Genomic DNA, 18,020 nt, shown 5'->3' on the forward strand with positions numbered 1-18,020 from the left:
AAGAGAAACCTTGAATACTAAACGCAATGCTCAACTTCAGGAGAATCACAACGATCTGTGCCAAAGACTTATCCACGCCCTTGATGATAAGATATTTGTCACCAAATGTCTCGCATTCGTCACCTCTTTGGTCACCGGCGAAAATTTAGACGTCCCACCACGAAAACTTGAATACGAAGAAGTGAACGGAGCGCTCTCATTGTCGGAAAAGGAAAGAATCATGAACAGACTGACAGATGCGAATTTGACCTTATCAGCTGATATGAAAACGCTCAGCGCTCTTAATAGAGCGCTACTGAAGAAATTTTCTGACCATCTGAGTCGACCCGAAACGAACACCCCAGACATCTTTTATCAGGCCTTTCGGTCAGGCAGCTACAGTCGATGCGCCAAAAACCTTGGTTTCCGTTCCTCGAATCAACCATTCACCCTACCTTCCATTTATGAAGGCCCTCTACACGAAAGGTCGTTGGTCGATAAGGACGGCCTAAAAAATCATTGCGAGGGTGCTCGGCCTTCAGACCTCTTCCCGATGTCTGATAGCACCGCAAGAATATTGCGTTTTGTCAAACACTGGGATTTCAAGGACTTAGAACGGGATATATAGCTGTTATTGACGTCTCGAAGCCACTTGCTATGAGAGTCCTGTTCTGTCGCACGATTACTTTGGCTAGCAATTGGGTATGGGCACTTGGACACCGTATCGGATGAATGGTCTTAATTGGCCGAATTCAAATTACTGGGTTGCTTACCGATGGATACCGGCTGAATGCATCGAATTCTGTATCTCTATGGAATCTTTACAGAGGGCTTGCAAGGAGAAAAATTTGGTAAGTGATTCGACCCTTGAAAAGTGAAAGTTCTGTTCTTATAATTGCGAAAGGGGACTATGATTTCGATCGCCGCCTTTCACTGGGTGATTTACAGGCCAAAAATTGGGAAGATTGCGTGTATGAACTGCAATTTGCAAAGGATATGGGTAATAATGTGTGGTCGTTCACATTTTATCACTATGACATTTGGATTGTGGCAAATGCCTTGTCTTGATCAATTTTACATGGAAAGACATGCTGACCACGATATCTAGCGTCGCCAATCTTAGCTACGAGAACAATGGCAGCGCTTGGTAGGGAAAGGTTTCTTTGGCAGTGTTCCGTATTGCAACTTGCGTACAAGATAACCAACAACCAATTAAAGAATGAAGAGAGACGAAAACAATTCAAAGTCAAGGGGCCCGAAAATGAAAGTAACTTCGTCTGGGGTTACCTGTGGCTGTAGGTCAAGGATGGTTCATATAGCCGAGGATTCCTTCTAGGCCTTGCACAGATGGTCCTGGATACCCGAAATTGACGGGGTAAAGAAGTACTCGCCGCCATGGGGAATCACCCATCGTTCAATAGGAACAGTTCGCTCGTTGACCTCTGGTGGAGGAACTCGGGGGTCCGGCAGATTCACAGCAGGGACGGGCTCATTGTATATGACGGGGTTTTCATCATGACGATTATGAGGGGCAACTTGACCGATGATTGGGTCAATTCCTTGAGGGGCTTTACCTCCGCATTGGTCGGTCTTATCGTCGGGGCCGTGAGCAGTATTCGCCCATTCTGATTATTGATGTTAGTTTTGTACTGCTTGTATCACACAAGAGAGATATACCTTTCTGAACGGTGTGGAATCCATTCTTAATATTGCTCTGGTACGAAACAAACAACAGCCCACGCTCAGTTTGCGACACTCCACCAGCCTTTTCTTCGTTCTTGGTCAACGGCCCATACGGAATTCCTCTGCGGAGCATGAGATGTTTCGTATAGAAGGGGTGATCATCTCGAGGCCCGCACTTGCGGATATGCGAAGCAAATGGGCAGCGCGTTTGGTCATCAGCATTGTAGTTGAAGTTGTCCGTATGGTTCATCGCTTCCTGCTCCTTGTACTTCCTTTCAAAGTCATCACCCCATTCTTTCTTGAGTAGCTCGTAGTTCTCATGGGGATCAGCGCTCAGGATGTGGCTAGGATCTCTCTCCGGGTGAAGTTCCAAAGGAGCACCTGTAGCCAGAAATATTAGTTCTGTCTTCAATTCATATTTAGTGCTCTTTTTTTCACTTACCGTCAGGCCATCGCCCCATCACACGGGACGAGAAGAGGCGGAGTTCCTTCTTGGCATTCTCCGAAAAACCCTCCGATTGCACAGATGGGGTATTCCGGCCACACCACCTAGAATGAATTGTTAGAATACTTTCTTCCTTTGTGGATCACGAACGGTTCTACTTACATTACGAACTCAGGAGTTCTCTGCTCGTAAGCGCGGTAAACCATAAAGCTACCTTCCTTGGCCCATTCCGGGTGCTTGGACTTGTCCCCATCACATCCAACAAGGATAGTACTGGAGATAAGCTAGTCAGAATATCAATGCGAACTTTGGTGCATTATGAAAATAGGATCTTACTCACCCAGCGGGGATTGGTTTCAAGCCATTGGGCGACTTGTTCTTGCTAAGATCATCCAAACCAGTAACCACGGGTTGGGAAATACCGTCAACCCATCCAAAGCTGTACGAACAATGTCAATGACCTTGACGAGCGGTCCAACGGTACTGGGAAACTTACTGTTCTCTATCATCAGGCAGAACATTGCCACTCTGGGAGAAGATTCTCTGAATGCTTTGCCCAGCCTGACCAACATTAAAAATCTTCTCGATCAGTGAATCAATTGTTTTCTTCACAGTCTGGTCGCTATCACCAGTGACAATGAAGACACCGTCGACGTAGCCATTCCTTGGCTTAAACTGATGGTACCAATCCTGTTGATCATCGAGGCCTTGATGCTTCTTTGGATCTTCACCAGTGCCTGGGTAAGTCATATCTTGCCATTGGCCATTGTTGAAAATATCATCGGTGAAGCCCTCCGCTCCGAGCTATGGAAAGTTAGCGCAAATATCACATTATCGAGTAAAGCAGAGAAATTTACCTTAGCCAAACCCCTAGCAGAAAACGCAACGTTGATCGCTGATAGCTGAATAAGGCCTTTCAGAGTTCCTGCTTCCTTCTTCTTGTAAATGTCTTCTCTCATTCTCTGTGCATCCTCAGCCGTAGTGAGCAATGGTGCCAGTTGAGATAAATGGCCTTTAAAGGCTGCAGGCTTCGTGATTCGAAAGAAAAGGAATGTTTCCGCCTTTTTTGGAAGTCGGGGCCTTGATAGGAAGGTCAGTAATCTCCGTATACTCCTTGAAGAGTTATGAATTATGTTGACCTACCAAATATCCCCTTGGATATTCTTCTTGTTGGGTGCTGGCATGTTGCGACAAGTAATAGAATCAGTTAATCTGGTTGCAGATAGAAAGTTGGACTTGGAGTGAAATGGATGAAAAGGCTAGGTGGGAGGGAGAGCGTTTAATATTTAGGAAAACATATCCAAAGTGGCAGATGACGATTTGATCCGCCTCTCCAGGTTTCAGTGATCGACTGTCACCTGCAAGAACACAGATCTATCAATCTCGAAGCATGGTAGCTTTGAACAACATACTCCCCAGTGTCAAGCACGTTATAGATGAAGTACCAGCTGAAAAGACACATCACCTCGCACAAAGCAATGCCGTGTGACCTACAAGATGCATGTTTTGCTGCCCCACATCTTATCTGTACATTGAGACCCAACCTATATAATAACCAATTAGAGAGATTAGTATTATGAATTTACATTCCTAGATGGTCTACCTCACAAATTACTTTGTGGCAGGCAGTTAGTCAACCACATCCACCCTTCCCCTCCTCTTCCTCCTTTGGTTATACAAGCCACCTACGCATATGCACCACGAGATACATAAGCCATACACGGTGCAGCTGCTATCGTGTATGTGTCGTCATTGGGAGACAAATAGTCTGCACGTTTCTCACTAACGACGCAGAATACAGGGAAAAATTAGTACCTATGAGCTAGTCATGAGGCATTTTCCAGAGTAATCTACAAGAAATGAAGAGAGGCTTTTGTCTAGCGATTCACGAGTGCAAGTAGCAAAATGAAGTTCTTGAGATCATCAATTGCTTGTGTAGAAGACTAAAAAGTGTGCAGAACGAGGTGGATAACGGATCTTCGGATCTAATGAGTATACATAATAAGTACTAAGAAGCGCGACACCCATAGCCCATAGCAACGCCAACTCACACCGCTTTCGTTGCTGTTGGATGACGCCGGAAAACGCGCCGATCATGGCGTGCATGTGCGAGGCTGGACCTGGAGCAACCTTCGATAGGCGAGCCCACAAAGAATCGATGGAAGGATTTCGAGGCCATGACCCAAATTCAGCCGCATTTGCATACATATCTGAGTCCTCGGCCTGCCTTCCTCGAAAATACACTCTTGATCTACCCACAAACTTGCCGATATCCCCACGGTGCATCAGCGCTGCATAGTTGAAATTTTCAAGATCTTACAGTATTTAACAAAATGTTGACTACGCATCATAGAGAGCTAAGGTTGATATGGTAACTCAATTACAAGTACCAGGTTGATTGGACGCCACGGTGGAGGATATTGGCAAATATGTGCCCAAAGATTGTATCTAACAGGACTCAAAGGATTGGTGTGAATTTACGGGGCAAAAAGAGTGGATAGGATGACCAAAGAAGAGGCGAAGGCGCATCAGAACCCCTACGTAATTTTTTTTCCAAATTTGACAAGTCACATTCATACAAATCTCTACCAATAGGGGAAAAAATATTCAAACTTCGAGGCCCGAAAGAAACAATTTCAAACCGGCAGTCTTTCTGACATCCGGCCAGTAGATGCAGCCAGCCACTCAGTAAATCAGCAGTAATCATGTACCAGAGAGGGGAAGAGTGTCAGGTCAACTCAATCACTTAGTTTTACTGACATCCCCTCGGAAACTCGGCTTGGCTGCGTATCACAAGGCACGGAGACTCACACAGGTACGAAAGCCCAGTCACGATCCCCGTAACTCGGGCCACTCCAAGCCAGCATAGATTCGATGTTTGCTCTTTGAAGTTGACATTCACCAACGGTGGCAGTACCACCCACATAGTAAACACTCACGCACGTGGAATCGAGGGCACAGATCAGGAGACACTCCGGCTTCGTGAGGCCTGGTCGAACCACCCTGCTAATAGGCATCCGGTTCTTGGCCAAAGACACAGGGCACTTCTGCTTGAAGGACCGGTTCCCAATCTTGATGATCTGCTCGGAGCCACCATATTTGCATTCCTTGACTTGGGGAAGCTTGGCGCTAGTCGCAGCATCGTTATTGCATTGTTGTAGATTGCTTTGGCATTGCTGCAACTGCTGAGCGTTTTTCGTAGCATCATCCTGGCACTGCTGCAACTGTTGGCTGCCGGTAGCAGCGTCAGCTTTGCATTTCTGCAACTGCTGAGTGTTGGTCGCAGCATCACTCCTGCATTGCTGCAGCTGCTGAGCGCCAGTCGCGGCATTGCTGTTGCACTGCTGCAATTGCTGAGCACTGGAGGCAGCATCTGTATGGCATTGCTGCACTTGCTGAGTCAAATCCGTAATGAACCCATTCTCGACTTCGCATTTTTGCGCCTTGGTCAGCTGTCGCTGGAGCTCCTCTTTCTCTGACTCGCAGTCTTTACATTTCTCGACCTTCTCCTCAAGATCTGTCTGCGTGGCCTCGAGTTGCTCCTTGTATTCTAGACACGATTGGATTTCCTCCTGAAGTTGAGTCTGAGACTCCTTAAGCGCTGTCTCCGAAGCCTCGCAGTCCTTAAGCTCAGACTCAACGTGGGTGCAATCAGCGCCTTCAATTTCACGACGCAGGAACACGGCAGTGCGTCGGGGTTGATATTCGTCCCCGTTGGTGTACAGCTGGCATGAACCAAATGTATGAATCCAAGTGCTTCCTTTGCACTGGTCATTGGCGGCGCATAGAGCAGCACATTCGTCGATGGTTTCCGCCTCCAAGACAGGCTGGATCAGGTTGGCAGCAGCACCGGCCTGTCTGCACACATACTTGAATTTCACTCCGTTGTCGAGAGTCTTGATCTCTCCATCTAGATCATCACAGACAGCTTCAAATTGGGCTTTGGGGGTCAAAGGTTCCGGCTCGGGAACCGGCAAGTCACGACGCAGGAAGATTGCTGTGCGACGGGCCTGAAGATCTTCCCCACTGGTGAAAAGCTGGCACGATTGGAAAGTGTGAATCCATGAGCTTCCTTTGCAGTCGTCCCGGGAGGCACAAAGTTTGGCACACTCATCGATTGATTCCGCCGTCACAGGAGGTTCGATCGAGTTGGCAGAGGCTCCGGTATATTTGCAGACATATTGGAATGTGTATCCATTGTCCAGGGTTTTGAACTCTCCATCTTGAGAGGGTTCGGAGGCACAGATGGCATCAAATTCGTCTTTCGGACTCTGTGCCTCAATTGCCTTGAGAAGACACAGAGCATGAACAAGGTACTGTACCCTCATAGTGGAGTTGCCAAAGAGAGTGAGAATGAAAATTGTTGAGCAGACAAGTGATTGGCATGCTTTGAGACTTAACTCACTCCGTATTATAGCTCCAGTCTACTGACGAAGTGGGTCTAAAGGGGATGTCAATTTTATTGCATTCTTTGTGATTTAGGTATAATGCAGGTTCCCAATGATCGGCAGTTGGCTGCATGCATCTCGATGCGAGGATCACAATAAGAGAAAGGAGGTCTAGCCCTCACGATCCTTGGATGGGGAATTTTCAGCCAGCCATGGCTATTGCTTCATTTCTTCTCTAACTGAATGACAAGGAGACTGAGACTGCAAAATGCATACTCGTTACATCATACTGTAGGTCAAGGCATCATTATCATCCTGGCGCCGTTTGAATATTATTGATTCCGGCACACTACTCCGTACATGTTTTGAAATAGCATTTTAATGTTCCAGTACTCCACACTAGAGCCAAGGTTACAAAAAGTTAGATGCTGCACAGGAGTTTGTACTGTCTTCCGGGAGTGCTAAAGGACCTGCCGCCAGCTCTCAGGTGGCTACCAGTCCACTAAAACTATCTCATGGAGTTGCGGGGCAGAATATTGATTGATCGCCCTCGAATTTGTGTAACCAACGGAAACTCAGAGATGTAAACATCATAGATAAGTAGGAAAAAGGAACGTTGCCCCGCAGCTATTCTTTCCATAACTTACTGTACAGTGATATCACCCTCCTGTCTTCACCCTCTTGTCTCAGACCTACTTATGCATAGCTATGTGTAATTTCAGCTGCCTTATGCGCTCTTTAAGAACGTGAATACTGTGGATCTAGCACTGCATCCCCGTTGATTAAGCACTGTTCTGTGTGCGGGATTTCGTCATGCGACCATAAAGGGAGAGAAAATAAAATTGGAAATGCCTGCCAATCGAAGGATTGCAGGAGGCAGAGCACCCTTTTTAATATCCCTTTTAATATGTGTGACATTTTCAGGTCTTCGAAAATATTCACGTCTCTCATATGGAATAGTGACATACTAGATGCTCGCATTGCGAGCTTCCGCATGTAGTTGTCCACTAGGCTAGTGGCTTCCTTTTAGCTGACGATAGGCCGGACAGTATTCATTATAGCAGAACTTATCTAGAGCGAGCTACATCAGTCAAATAAGATTATCATCCGAATTATCGTTCAATTTATTCCGCTGCTACCGGAAAGCTAAAGTGCTATCATAATCTCCTCATGGAGTTGTAAAAGCTGGTGGGTAATCAGGGGCATCTGTCAGATATCCCTTCAGGGCATTGATTGAGGGCGAGAAGAAATATTCACCACCTCTGTGAATAACCCAGCGCTCGAGATCAACCCGAGCCTCGGTAGGATTCTTACCATCAGGAAGACCAATAGAGCGAGGCGGGTGATGATCAAGCTTCTGACCCACGATGGCATCAATACCAGGGCCGTGGTCATCGATGAAATGAGACTTCCGGTCAGGGAAGTAGTGGTTGCTCGCCCAGCGGGTGGTTAGGAAGTTGAATCCGTTGCGGATATCACTCTGATAACAGACAAACAGGAGGCCACGCTCATTCTCTTCATCCGATCTCTGCACGGCCTTCTCCTCGGGAGTCACTTCGCCTCCATAAGGAATGCCACGACGGATGATGACTGCATGGTCGTGGTCCAGGTCTCCACGGGGTCGCATCTTGCGGATGTGGGCTGCAAAGGGACATTTGTCGTGCTTGTCGACAGGTTGGAAATCGAAGTTGTTAGATCTGAAAAGGCTGGGGTCTTTGTCATCATGCGGGTTCTCGTCGACCGGGGTTCCTTGAAACAACTATTAGCAAAATAGGTTTATGATACGAGACATGGCTGACACGAACCGTTCCTCCATCTACCCATCAAGTATGCCGCGAGCTTCTCCTTCGGATTATCAGAGGTCTCGGCGAAGGGTGCTTTGTGCTTGTTGTCCTCCAACCACCTTGAGTTCGACTTGGTAAGTAAATTGTCAAGTAACAAAGGTATATAAACTTACTTTTCAAACTCAGGCACTAGTTGCTGTAGGTCTCGGAAAACCATGAAACTACCGTCCTCGGCCCAGTCCGGCTGGCCCATATCATCGCCATCGTGTTTGGCGAAGATTAGTCTGAGATCCAGAACATATCTAGTTAGCTAGGTGAGTTGATAAAGATAAAATGAGAATTACTGACCCGGACTTTGTTGGTTTGGGATCCTTTTCCTTGATGCTCACCTCGTCCAAGCCCTCGAGGAGCGGCTGGCTTATTCCATCCTCAAAACCGAAGCTGAACGCATAGTTAGTTCCGGCTGATCATTAGAAATAGAAGATAAGGTATTCTTACTGTTCCTTTCCCTTGTCTGGACGAGTCTGACCCTGTCTGATAAGCGGAAATTCGAGGACTGGATCATTGCTGACACGATAGGTATCGGCATCACCGGAGCCTGGCTCCTTGAGGAAGTGCTCTTTAATACCATTCACTTTCTGAGCGAGATCATCTTCACGACTCGCTGTAACCAGAAACACGCCATCAATCAGCCGCTGAGCCTTCTCACCAAACGGATGATATTCCTTTCGCAGCTCCTGTGGGTCATCCCAACCCTCGCCAACTAGGTCGGCAAACATGCCCTTTGCAAATAGGCCACCCCGCAGCTGGTTTTTTCTAAAGATTTTAGAAAGGGATCTGTCCTTTTTAACACCAGCCTCATCGAAGACAAACTTTCCCATCTGTTGGAGTCACTTAGCACATATTCGGTAGTCTGTCGGGGTCTTGGTGTTGGCCTACTGCTCCTAATCCAGTTGAAGTGAAGGCAATGTTCACGCCTGGCAACGACTGAATCTTGGCTGGTCGACACCGCTGTATAGCTTCCGTTTTTGTCTCGATAATCTTCTTCTTCATGTCAAGGGCATCCTGCGCAGATGTTATTCCGCCCGCCTCCACAAAAGACCTGAGCCGTGTCTTGAATTCCTCTCCTTTTTTGATCTTGAAGAACATGAAGGTCTGGCATCTTTTGGGTAGACCGGGCCTAAGGATACGGATAAGTACACGAAGAGATTTCATGTGATTGCTTGAATATCGAAGCTCACCAGATGTCGCCCTGGATATTGGCCTTTCTCGCGACCCAACTCATAGTTTCCAAGCGTAATTTTGTCACTTTCTGACCACAAAAGGCAAGATCAAAAATGCGTAGCAAACCAGTTAACGCAATTCCTGATGGTGGGGGCTGCTTGCGACTTTAAGAATCCATCGACCGCCTACACTTATGAAAGGAGAAAAGGGCATGGGCGGGACCACGCAGTCCAGAAGTTCAGAATTCCATACGTATTCTTGCTGCCCACGGGCGCTTGGTACAGCTCAACTCTTCGTGATGGGCCTATCTCGCTAACGCTATTATTTTACGCGATGACCTTATTTGTCGCCTCGTTGCTTCGATAGTTCGGATGCACGGGAATTGATCATCGCTATGCTGTGGGGTGTCTGCATGCAGGGGTATGCAAACAGTGCATCACCTCGCGCTGTAATTTCTCCTTTGGGATTATAGAAGTAAGGAAAGGAAGGTAATTGAGCCGACATCATGGGGGAGCTTTCAGGTAAATATTGCAAGCCTCTCAGGAGTGCTTACATGCCTTGGTCTCTCTGATACCCATGTTGCCACGCACGCTTCCCGCAACTATCTGCGGACCGCAACTTTAAATCGAGATCAATGAACGAGTAGCTTTTTAAGCTTATTTCTGTATTTCTTCGGTCTTGGTCATGCGCTATAAAAGCTAACATTGTAAGTCACCCTCACCCTGGCTTTCATACGATGCCAGTACTAGTCTCGTAGGCCTTGAGATGCGCTCAACAAAATCTCCATAGTAGGTCTCAACTAAATCACATCGATTATTTCCCTCGGTCCCGAGAGTGTACGAGTGTCCCGCGGTCTAACATTGTTATCCACTGCTGGTTACACAAAGAGCAGGGAATGCGCTTGCCCCACCGGTCGGCCAGCTGAAGAACACCCAGCCACAAACCGTTAATGACCAATCAGTCAGTCAAAAGTCTCCAGTAGACGGGTCCCACTGTTCCACAACATAGGCAATGCAGATCTCTTGATGCAACCAATGCACGGTTGGTTACACATAGCAAGGGCCTAGTCCATTGCGTAAAGTTGGTTGTCTATCCCAAGGGTCAAGATAGACAGGTCGTATTGGATGCAAAACCCCGCAAGCCTCCAACCAATCAATAGAATGCGAATTCAACTGCTCATCAGAAAAGCTGAGGGGCTATGTGAATTGCAATTCCACTTGCTTGCGTGTTTAATGGTAGCGGATCATCCATCTATGACACGGTGGTTCCAATCTTCCATTCGCATTTGCAGCTATGTTGGCCTAGAGAATTGCTGCTCCACAAGCGTGCTGAAGGCCCGCCCGCCCATGTAATCGTGCGTAATGTATTCAGTCAAGGCACGGCATTGGCACTGACGCATGCTAAGTAGGCTTCAATTTCGCTACTTATACGCTGCTGCTCATCAGCATTCCTGGTGCTTTCAGGCCAAAAGGACTGCCCCTTTTCTCTTTTCTCTTGAACTCACTCAGCCACCAACATGAGGTTGCAATGGGCTAAGCTTCTGCTTGGGACCTCAATCGGAGGTGCAAATGCCGTGAGCACCTTCATGCAGGAGGCGATGTATGGCGAGCGCGTCTCTGGTTACGGTCCCGTTGACGAGCCGTCGTGGACACCTTCTTTCTACGATGAATCGCCTCCTTATCAGGGTATTCGCATTGCTCGAACAGACTGGAGCATGACCTGCAGCAGCTCAAAGGCCAAATACCCTTGCGAGAATATCATCGACGGCACTAATACCAGTTCCTGGCGAAGTAATTCTGATCCAAAGGGACACAGCGTCACAATCGACCTAAAGAGGCACTACACCGTCAGTGCCCTTGTTGTCTTGCCTCCAATCGACACAGAAACCGATGGGTTAATTACCCAGCATGAAATCTATGTCAGCACCAATAACGAAGACTGGAAGGGTCCGGTCGCATACGGAATGTGGCCTACAACGAACAGACAGCGATTGGCTGCCTTTGAGCCCGTTACTGCCCGCTATGTGAAGCTCAACACTAGCTCCGAAGCCACGGAGTCATCGTGGATTGGAATCTCCGAGCTTAACATTTACGCGACACAATACACTATTCCCCAAGATCCGAAGCTTGGTGTCTGGGGTCCGAGCATCAATTTCCCGATCGTGCCTGTTTCTGGTGCCCAGGAGGCCTCCGGTAACATCCTGCTGTGGTCCTCGTGGGACGATGACCAATTCCACTCCACTCCCGGTGGTAAAACAGTGATGACACAGTGGAACCCTTTGAAGAATGAAGTCTCCAAACGCACCGTTTCCAATACCCAACATGACATGTTCTGCCCTGGCATTGCTATTGATGGTACTGGCATGATTGTTGTGACTGGTGGCAACGATGCCTCCCAGACTAGCCTTTACGACCAGGCTAACGATGCGTGGGTATCGGGCCCCGAAATGGCGCTTCGACGTGGATATCAGGCATCCACAACCCTCTCCGATGGACGCGTTTTTGTCATCGGTGGCTCTTGGGCCGGAGGCTCAAACTTCCCCAAGGATGGAGAGGTCTACGACCCGCTCACCCGAAACTGGACCCTCCTCCCCGGTGCTAAAGTCAAGCCCATGCTGACGCAAGATATGGAGGGGCCTTGGAGAGCGGATAACCATGGTTGGCTCTTTGGGTGGAAGAAGCAGAGTGTCTTCCAAGCCGGTCCTAGCAAGCAAATGAACTGGTACTTCATGAGTGGGGATGGCAGTGTCAAGGGTGCCGGAAACCGCTTGGAGGATGATGATTCCATGTCTGGCAACGCCGTCATGTTTGATGCTTTAGCTGGCAAGATTCTCACCATCGGTGGCTCGGAGGATTATGACAAGTCCTGGGCCACGAACCACGCGCACGTCATTACTCTTGGTGAACCCGGCGCTAAGCCGGACGTGAAGCCTGCTGGCGAGGGTGGAACCATGCATCGACAGCGTGTCTTCCATACCTCTGTCGTTCTGCCGGACGGGAAAGTCTTCATCGCGGGAGGACAAACCTTTGGTGTTGCTTTCAATGAGGAGAACGTGCAGTTTGCTCCAGAGCTGTATGACCCGGAAACCGACACATTCACCGAATTGACCGAGAACAACATCGTTCGCGTCTATCATACTGTGTCAATCTTACTTCCGGACGGTCGGGTCCTCACTGGCGGCGGAGGACTTTGCGGCAACTGCTCTGCCAATCACTATGACGGCCAGATCTTCACGCCACCGTATCTCCTGACTGACAACGGTGAGCCCCGTCCTCGACCCGAAATTACAGAACGACTGCCACGCTCGATCCGGGTTGGAAAGAATGTCTTCTTCTCTGCAAACGGGGATATTCGGTCTGCATCCCTGGTCCGTCTCGGCAGTGCAACGCATACAGTCAACACTGACCAGCGCCGTATTCCTCTGGTTCTAAAACGCAGCACCCTGCTTCGAAAGTGGTCAGTCGCAATTCCCACTGATCCAGGCATTGTCATCCCTGGGTATTGGATGCTGTTCGTAATGGATTCAAATGGAACACCAAGTGTTGCAAAGACGTTTTTGATTACGTCCGATGAAAAGGCCCTTGAAGAGAATGAATGTGAGCATGGATTCCTTAGAATGATGTGGGACAGTTGGAAGCCAACGCTGACTTGGCAGCTTCTTCTTGGATAATGCGATTTGAGCTGGTGAAGCGCTTTTTGGGGGTTTGAGAGAAGGTCGAATTCAGATGTTACTCTAGTGTCGCACTATCGTTGATACCTAGAAACGAATCGTGTTCAAGGGTAGTATCATGTGAAAGATGTATTTTCAGTTTACTAGAACCAGATGGTAGGATAACATGTTGTGTTAATTCCTTAGCTAGATTATCGAGGCATTTATATTTGTCTGCTTTAGATGAAATGGGCTTAAAGACCATCGATGAGTGAAGTATACAACTCCATGATTGGCGCATGTTTTCGGCACGGGTCGGGACGTCCCGCCGTTTGTTAGGAGACTGTGCCTATACCACCCCTCAACAAGGCAAGGGCTCCGGTTCACTGCTCCGTAATCAGAAGGCCGCATCTCTAGATTGTACAAGAGGTAAGCACTCGCTTCTCCGACCCGAGGTGGGGGGTTCTGCCGAAAGGCGACGGGAGCGAAGAGCTCTCGGAATTCCCAGTGCACTTCTTGCGATAGAAAACGGAAGACTTCTCTGCGAAGAACCATTTGCCCTTTGACTCGACTTCAAATCAAGTCATCCATCGTCTTGCATAGGAGATGAAGGCAAAGATACAAATGTCCTTCATGGGCAATCAATCATGACGATGACTACTGATAGCAGACTGTCGAGTGTTCACCAAGTCAAGGTCATACGGATTCTCCTCATATTGAGTGGCTGTGGCGATGCGATGCATAGACCGCCCAGACTGGCGAGACACACGAGACGCATACCGTCCCAGAGTAATGCGTGATGGAACAGTTGACAGACTTTCGCTATCACTGCTATCATCCAAAACATCTGCAGACACCACGTCCTTCTCCGCTTCATTCTGCACAGCAGTCTCCTCACGTTGAATCTCAGCTTGGTTTTTCTCCGCCAGACGACGCATAAAAGCATCTGCCTCGGCGGCATATGTGCACCTCTGACGAATCTGAGCACCATATTTGTAGAAAATAAAAGGGAAAGGCACGCAGGCAAGCGATAAGAATGCTGGAATTGACGATGCCCAGTGGATGCCCAGGTTCTGGTACATGTAGGTAGTGAAGAGAGGGAAGGCCATGCCGAATAGCGATCGAAGGGCTGAGTTCGCAGCTAGCACCGAGGCGGCGTAAATCGTGTATGAGTCGATCAGGTAGTTGAACACGCTCAAAAAGACGAGCACCATGCCGAAGCCAAACGGAGCCCCGGCAGCGATGGACGCCATCCAATGGATACTGGGGTAGTTGGTCCAAGCGAACCAGAAGAGTCCGATGGGTAGGGCGATACCACCGACCATACTCGGGGGCAATCTTACCTCCGGTGGAAGACGATCGGTGGTCTCGCTGCACTTCTTGGCGTATCGCATGTTCTCAGGGAAGGTATATGCCACAGCGATAACCATCCCGACGAGAATTCCCAGGAATGCGAGACCGCCGATACCTTCGCTCCACCCGCGAACCTGTTGGAAGACAATTGGGTATGCGGCAAAAAGCATGTAGAGTGTTCCATAGATAATAGACATGTAGATAGAAAAGAGAAACACGATAGGCTCCCGGAATAGTAGAACCCAAGGGCGCGAAAGAGCCGTTTTCAGGGTCTTACCCATGGGAATAGGACCGCGCTCGATATCAAGCTTGCTGCGGTACACCTTGCCCGTGATTTCGGATAGCTTAGCTGCTCGGCGGCGCAACAGGACTGGTGCGTATGTCTCTGGCAACAGGAAGATAATGCACAGCCAAAGGACGCCGGAGAAAGCAGCAAGAAAGCCTTCCACCCAGCGCCAACCAGCTCCGGCGCCTAGGAAACCTCCAATGATAGGCCCGATTGTCGGGCCCAGGAATGGTGCCGCAGCGAAGAAGCTAATAGCAATACCACGCTCCGAGGCAGTAAACATATCGGCAATCGTGCCACCGGCATTTCCAAATGGAGACGAACCAAAACATCCCGCAAGGAATCGCAAGATGATCAGAGTCTGGATATTATTCGCGCCAGCTGCACCCGCATTAAACGCCGTCAAAAAAGCAAAGCTAATCGTGAAGATATGGCGACGGCCAAAAATCTCACTAAGCGGCGCCCAGATCAATGGACCAATCGCGAATCCAAGAACGAACAGCGACACGCCGAGGATGGCGATTTCTTCTTCCACCTTGAACTGCTCGACGATTTGGCCCAGACCTCCAGAGTATGCTGATGAGACAAGGGCCACTGCTAGTGTGACAAATGACACCAGGATCGTGATTGACCATTTCTTCACTGCTCTGAAGTTCATCGGGTTGCGAGGGTCGCGCGGTAGCCAGGTCACGACATAGGGATCTTCCTGTGTGCCCGATCCTGGGTATGGAAATGAAGCCACTTCCTCTGTGATGACTTTCTGGTCAAAGATGAGACGCCAGAAGGGAATTTTGGAGGGCCGTGGGGTCTCGCCCCCGGCTGGGATGGTGGCCATTATCGAATATAGGCCTCGCGATGCTTTTCAGGCGTAGAGGAATCCACCGCTTCAACAGACTTGGACAGACGATCACTTGGCCATGAGTTTATTGGCAAGACCCATGCAGATCAACTCATCCAAGAAATGATTGCTGAGAATCAAAAATGAAAAAACCTATCGTGTCGACCTGAGACAAGAACAGAATAGTAATCACCCAAATCCCTGTGACCCACTTTGATACCCGGGAGCCTCGGCTCATTCCCAGTCTGGTTAATGCCGTCCAGGCACACAATCAACCCGCCTCTCTCATTGGCTCGTTCCTGAGGGATCCGGCATCCAGTGCCGAGTACAAAGCGGAGTGGCCCGTCATTGTCGCCAACACAGAATTTTTCGGTGGATCGTTGTGCTTGCTTTTAACCAACCCAAAGATTCGGCCCGAACGCCACTTGCGACCAGAATCTTGACTAGACACGGCTTGCCGGGAGTGCCGTTTATGCGGGAACTTGAATATTGATGTCCTGGTCAACCCATATGGTTGCTGAAACCCGATCGGTCTTTCTATTTTGAAGTTTGAATGCTCACGGGATAATTGACATACCTATCGAATCGAGCGCAGGCATGGAGTACAGCGCTGACGACTACACCCGACTCTTTGTACTCCTCATGGGCAGGACCGCATAGCTGTAGACCATTTATGCATTTTGAATTTTGTAAGTTTCTCAGGGCATTGTTTTTGAGGAGCCATTCCATGATTGACGGCCCGTAGAAGCACTGTTGTACACACAAAGCAGGATTTACAGGCAGCAAGGGAGCTACATAAATCGTCTCTACTCTAGATGTAATTACACGGAGGAAGAATTCTTTCGTGAGAGAATGATGGTTGTTTTCACTGGAAGAGAAGACGGGTGAGTAGGATCAACAATATCACAGAAAGAGAATATTCGGTTTTGGTTTTGGATTTCCAACCCTGAGGACCCGAGAGAAGTAGGTTCCGATAAGAGGAAAATAACAAAACATCCATCCGTGTCCCGGTTGATATATGGAGAGTTGATTGAGAGTTGGTTGGTCAATGGATAGACCAATGTGGAGTGGATGAGTCGAATTGTGGTTGATTTTGGGTTGTTGTCTTTCTTGCTCGTGACCTAGCAGACAATGTCAGGAACGGCATATAGTGCTTGGCTGCTAGAGACAAACCTTTCTCGGTAGAGAGAACCGTTTCCGCAGGCAAAACAGTGATTGAAGATCAATGTGTCAAGTAGACGGGAGGAAAGAAAAGCGAAGCTTGGTCGATAGACAGTGATTGAAGGTCAACGTGTCAAGTGGTTGTTTGGGAGGAAATATAACCGAAGCTTCGTTAGCTGGCAGTGATTGAAGGTCAATGTGCCAGTGTGGTTGGTGATTGAGTTGACTGAGTCTCTTTTGAATTTGTCCTGACACGCAAACTGGGATGTCCAGCTACGTGACGCCTGTCTAAAAGAGAATCAAGCCAGACCACGGAGGTGTTCAATAGGAATGTTCGTTGGTGCGGTTATCGGTACGGGAGGGTGGTGGTATGCGTCGGTAGTCTGATCCAATCCTCTTTTGGATTTGTCCTGACATGCAAACTGGAGTTCCAACTACGTGACGCCTGTCCAGAAAGAAACCAAGCCAGATCACCATGGGAGGTAGTGGAAGGACCTAGATGTAAGGGGGAAAAGTTAGTAAACATACAAATCAGTAGTCGGTCAGTAACAAACCGTAAGATGGAAGGCCGAGTGTGTAAGGTCAAGAGTGGAAGGTTAAGAGTAGAAGGTTGAGAGATGGAAAGGACATGTTGTTAGTGTGAACATTTCGTGGATGAAAGATGTCAGTGATGAGGGGATGTGGTGTGAGCACGTCTTGATGGATCAGACTTGTTATGTCATGATGAGTGAGACGTGTTATTGAGAGAATATCTGCCAATCTGTCAATAAAAAATACCCAGAGTGTCAGCGAGGAGGCTGAGATGTGTGGCAGTGGAGACTTGTGGTCAACCACGCCCTACGCAGGCTCGACACCAAATCCATGGAACATCGAGGTTCACTCAAGAACGTTAGTGTAGGCTCCTGTGGTGGACAGGTGTTAGTCAAGTCAGAGTCAAGATGGACTGAACAAGTGTGAGTGGACTAACCTCTGTGTTTGCTCTGCAAGGCATCAAGATATGATGGAAAGGTTGTTCGATATGTCTTGGGGGCCAAGGCATGTTGTGATGATAACATGTCATGATGGAAGAGACACAAGGTCAGGATGTGTTGTGTGGGACACGTCACGATGGATGAGACGTGTTGAGACCAAGCCATGTTGTGGTGGATGAGACGTGTTGTTGTCGACACATGCCATGATGGATGAAAGACCCCAAGGTAGATGATGGATGAGACATATGATGATGAAGGT

General features: G+C 48.5%; 7 protein-coding genes across 7 annotated transcripts; 1 reads left to right on the forward strand and 6 right to left on the reverse strand.

The window, feature by feature from the left end:
• Positions 1 to 1,311: 1,311 nt before the first annotated feature.
• On the reverse strand, positions 1,312 to 3,291 carry N7473_001341 (Dyp-type peroxidase; the record flags this gene model as incomplete). Its single annotated transcript, XM_057147281.1, has 8 exons — positions 1,312 to 1,604; positions 1,657 to 2,043; positions 2,105 to 2,211; positions 2,270 to 2,380; positions 2,448 to 2,546; positions 2,604 to 2,911; positions 2,965 to 3,187; positions 3,251 to 3,291. The coding sequence occupies 8 exons, from the start codon at positions 3,289 to 3,291 to the stop codon at positions 1,312 to 1,314; spliced, it is 1,569 nt and encodes a 522-aa protein (XP_057015167.1).
• A 1,623-nt stretch (positions 3,292 to 4,914) lies between these two features.
• On the reverse strand, positions 4,915 to 6,435 carry N7473_001342 (uncharacterized protein; the record flags this gene model as incomplete). The annotated part of the gene is made up of 1 exon (XM_057147282.1): positions 4,915 to 6,435. One exon carries the CDS (start codon positions 6,433 to 6,435, stop codon positions 4,915 to 4,917), a length of 1,521 nt encoding a protein of 506 aa, XP_057015168.1.
• Positions 6,436 to 7,663: 1,228 nt separating this feature from the next.
• N7473_001343 (Dyp-type peroxidase) lies at positions 7,664 to 9,564 on the reverse strand (the record flags this gene model as incomplete). Its single annotated transcript, XM_057147283.1, has 7 exons — positions 7,664 to 8,244; positions 8,301 to 8,398; positions 8,453 to 8,563; positions 8,628 to 8,720; positions 8,778 to 9,160; positions 9,219 to 9,459; positions 9,521 to 9,564. 7 exons carry the CDS (start codon positions 9,562 to 9,564, stop codon positions 7,664 to 7,666), a joined length of 1,551 nt encoding a protein of 516 aa, XP_057015169.1.
• Positions 9,565 to 11,019: 1,455 nt separating this feature from the next.
• N7473_001344 (putative galactose oxidase) lies at positions 11,020 to 13,211 on the forward strand (the record flags this gene model as incomplete). Its single annotated transcript, XM_057147284.1, has 2 exons — positions 11,020 to 13,099; positions 13,159 to 13,211. 2 exons carry the CDS (start codon positions 11,020 to 11,022, stop codon positions 13,209 to 13,211), a joined length of 2,133 nt encoding a protein of 710 aa, XP_057015170.1.
• Positions 13,212 to 13,793: 582 nt separating this feature from the next.
• Positions 13,794 to 15,626, reverse strand: N7473_001345 (MFS transporter; the record flags this gene model as incomplete). Its single annotated transcript, XM_057147285.1, has 1 exon — positions 13,794 to 15,626. The coding sequence occupies one exon, from the start codon at positions 15,624 to 15,626 to the stop codon at positions 13,794 to 13,796; it is 1,833 nt and encodes a 610-aa protein (XP_057015171.1).
• Positions 15,627 to 15,900: 274 nt separating this feature from the next.
• N7473_001346 (uncharacterized protein) lies at positions 15,901 to 16,228 on the reverse strand (the record flags this gene model as incomplete). Its single annotated transcript, XM_057147286.1, has 2 exons — positions 15,901 to 16,166; positions 16,207 to 16,228. 2 exons carry the CDS (start codon positions 16,226 to 16,228, stop codon positions 15,901 to 15,903), a joined length of 288 nt encoding a protein of 95 aa, XP_057015172.1.
• Positions 16,229 to 17,136: 908 nt separating this feature from the next.
• On the reverse strand, positions 17,137 to 17,926 carry N7473_001347 (uncharacterized protein; the record flags this gene model as incomplete). Its single annotated transcript, XM_057147287.1, has 2 exons — positions 17,137 to 17,285; positions 17,758 to 17,926. The coding sequence occupies 2 exons, from the start codon at positions 17,924 to 17,926 to the stop codon at positions 17,137 to 17,139; spliced, it is 318 nt and encodes a 105-aa protein (XP_057015173.1).
• Between the last annotated feature and the right edge of the window lie 94 nt (positions 17,927 to 18,020).

Source organism: Penicillium subrubescens (genome assembly GCF_028828155.1).
Source record: "Penicillium subrubescens strain IBT 31985 chromosome Unknown utg000001l_segment0_segment0, whole genome shotgun sequence".
Classification (NCBI taxonomy): domain Eukaryota; kingdom Fungi; phylum Ascomycota; class Eurotiomycetes; order Eurotiales; family Aspergillaceae; genus Penicillium; species Penicillium subrubescens.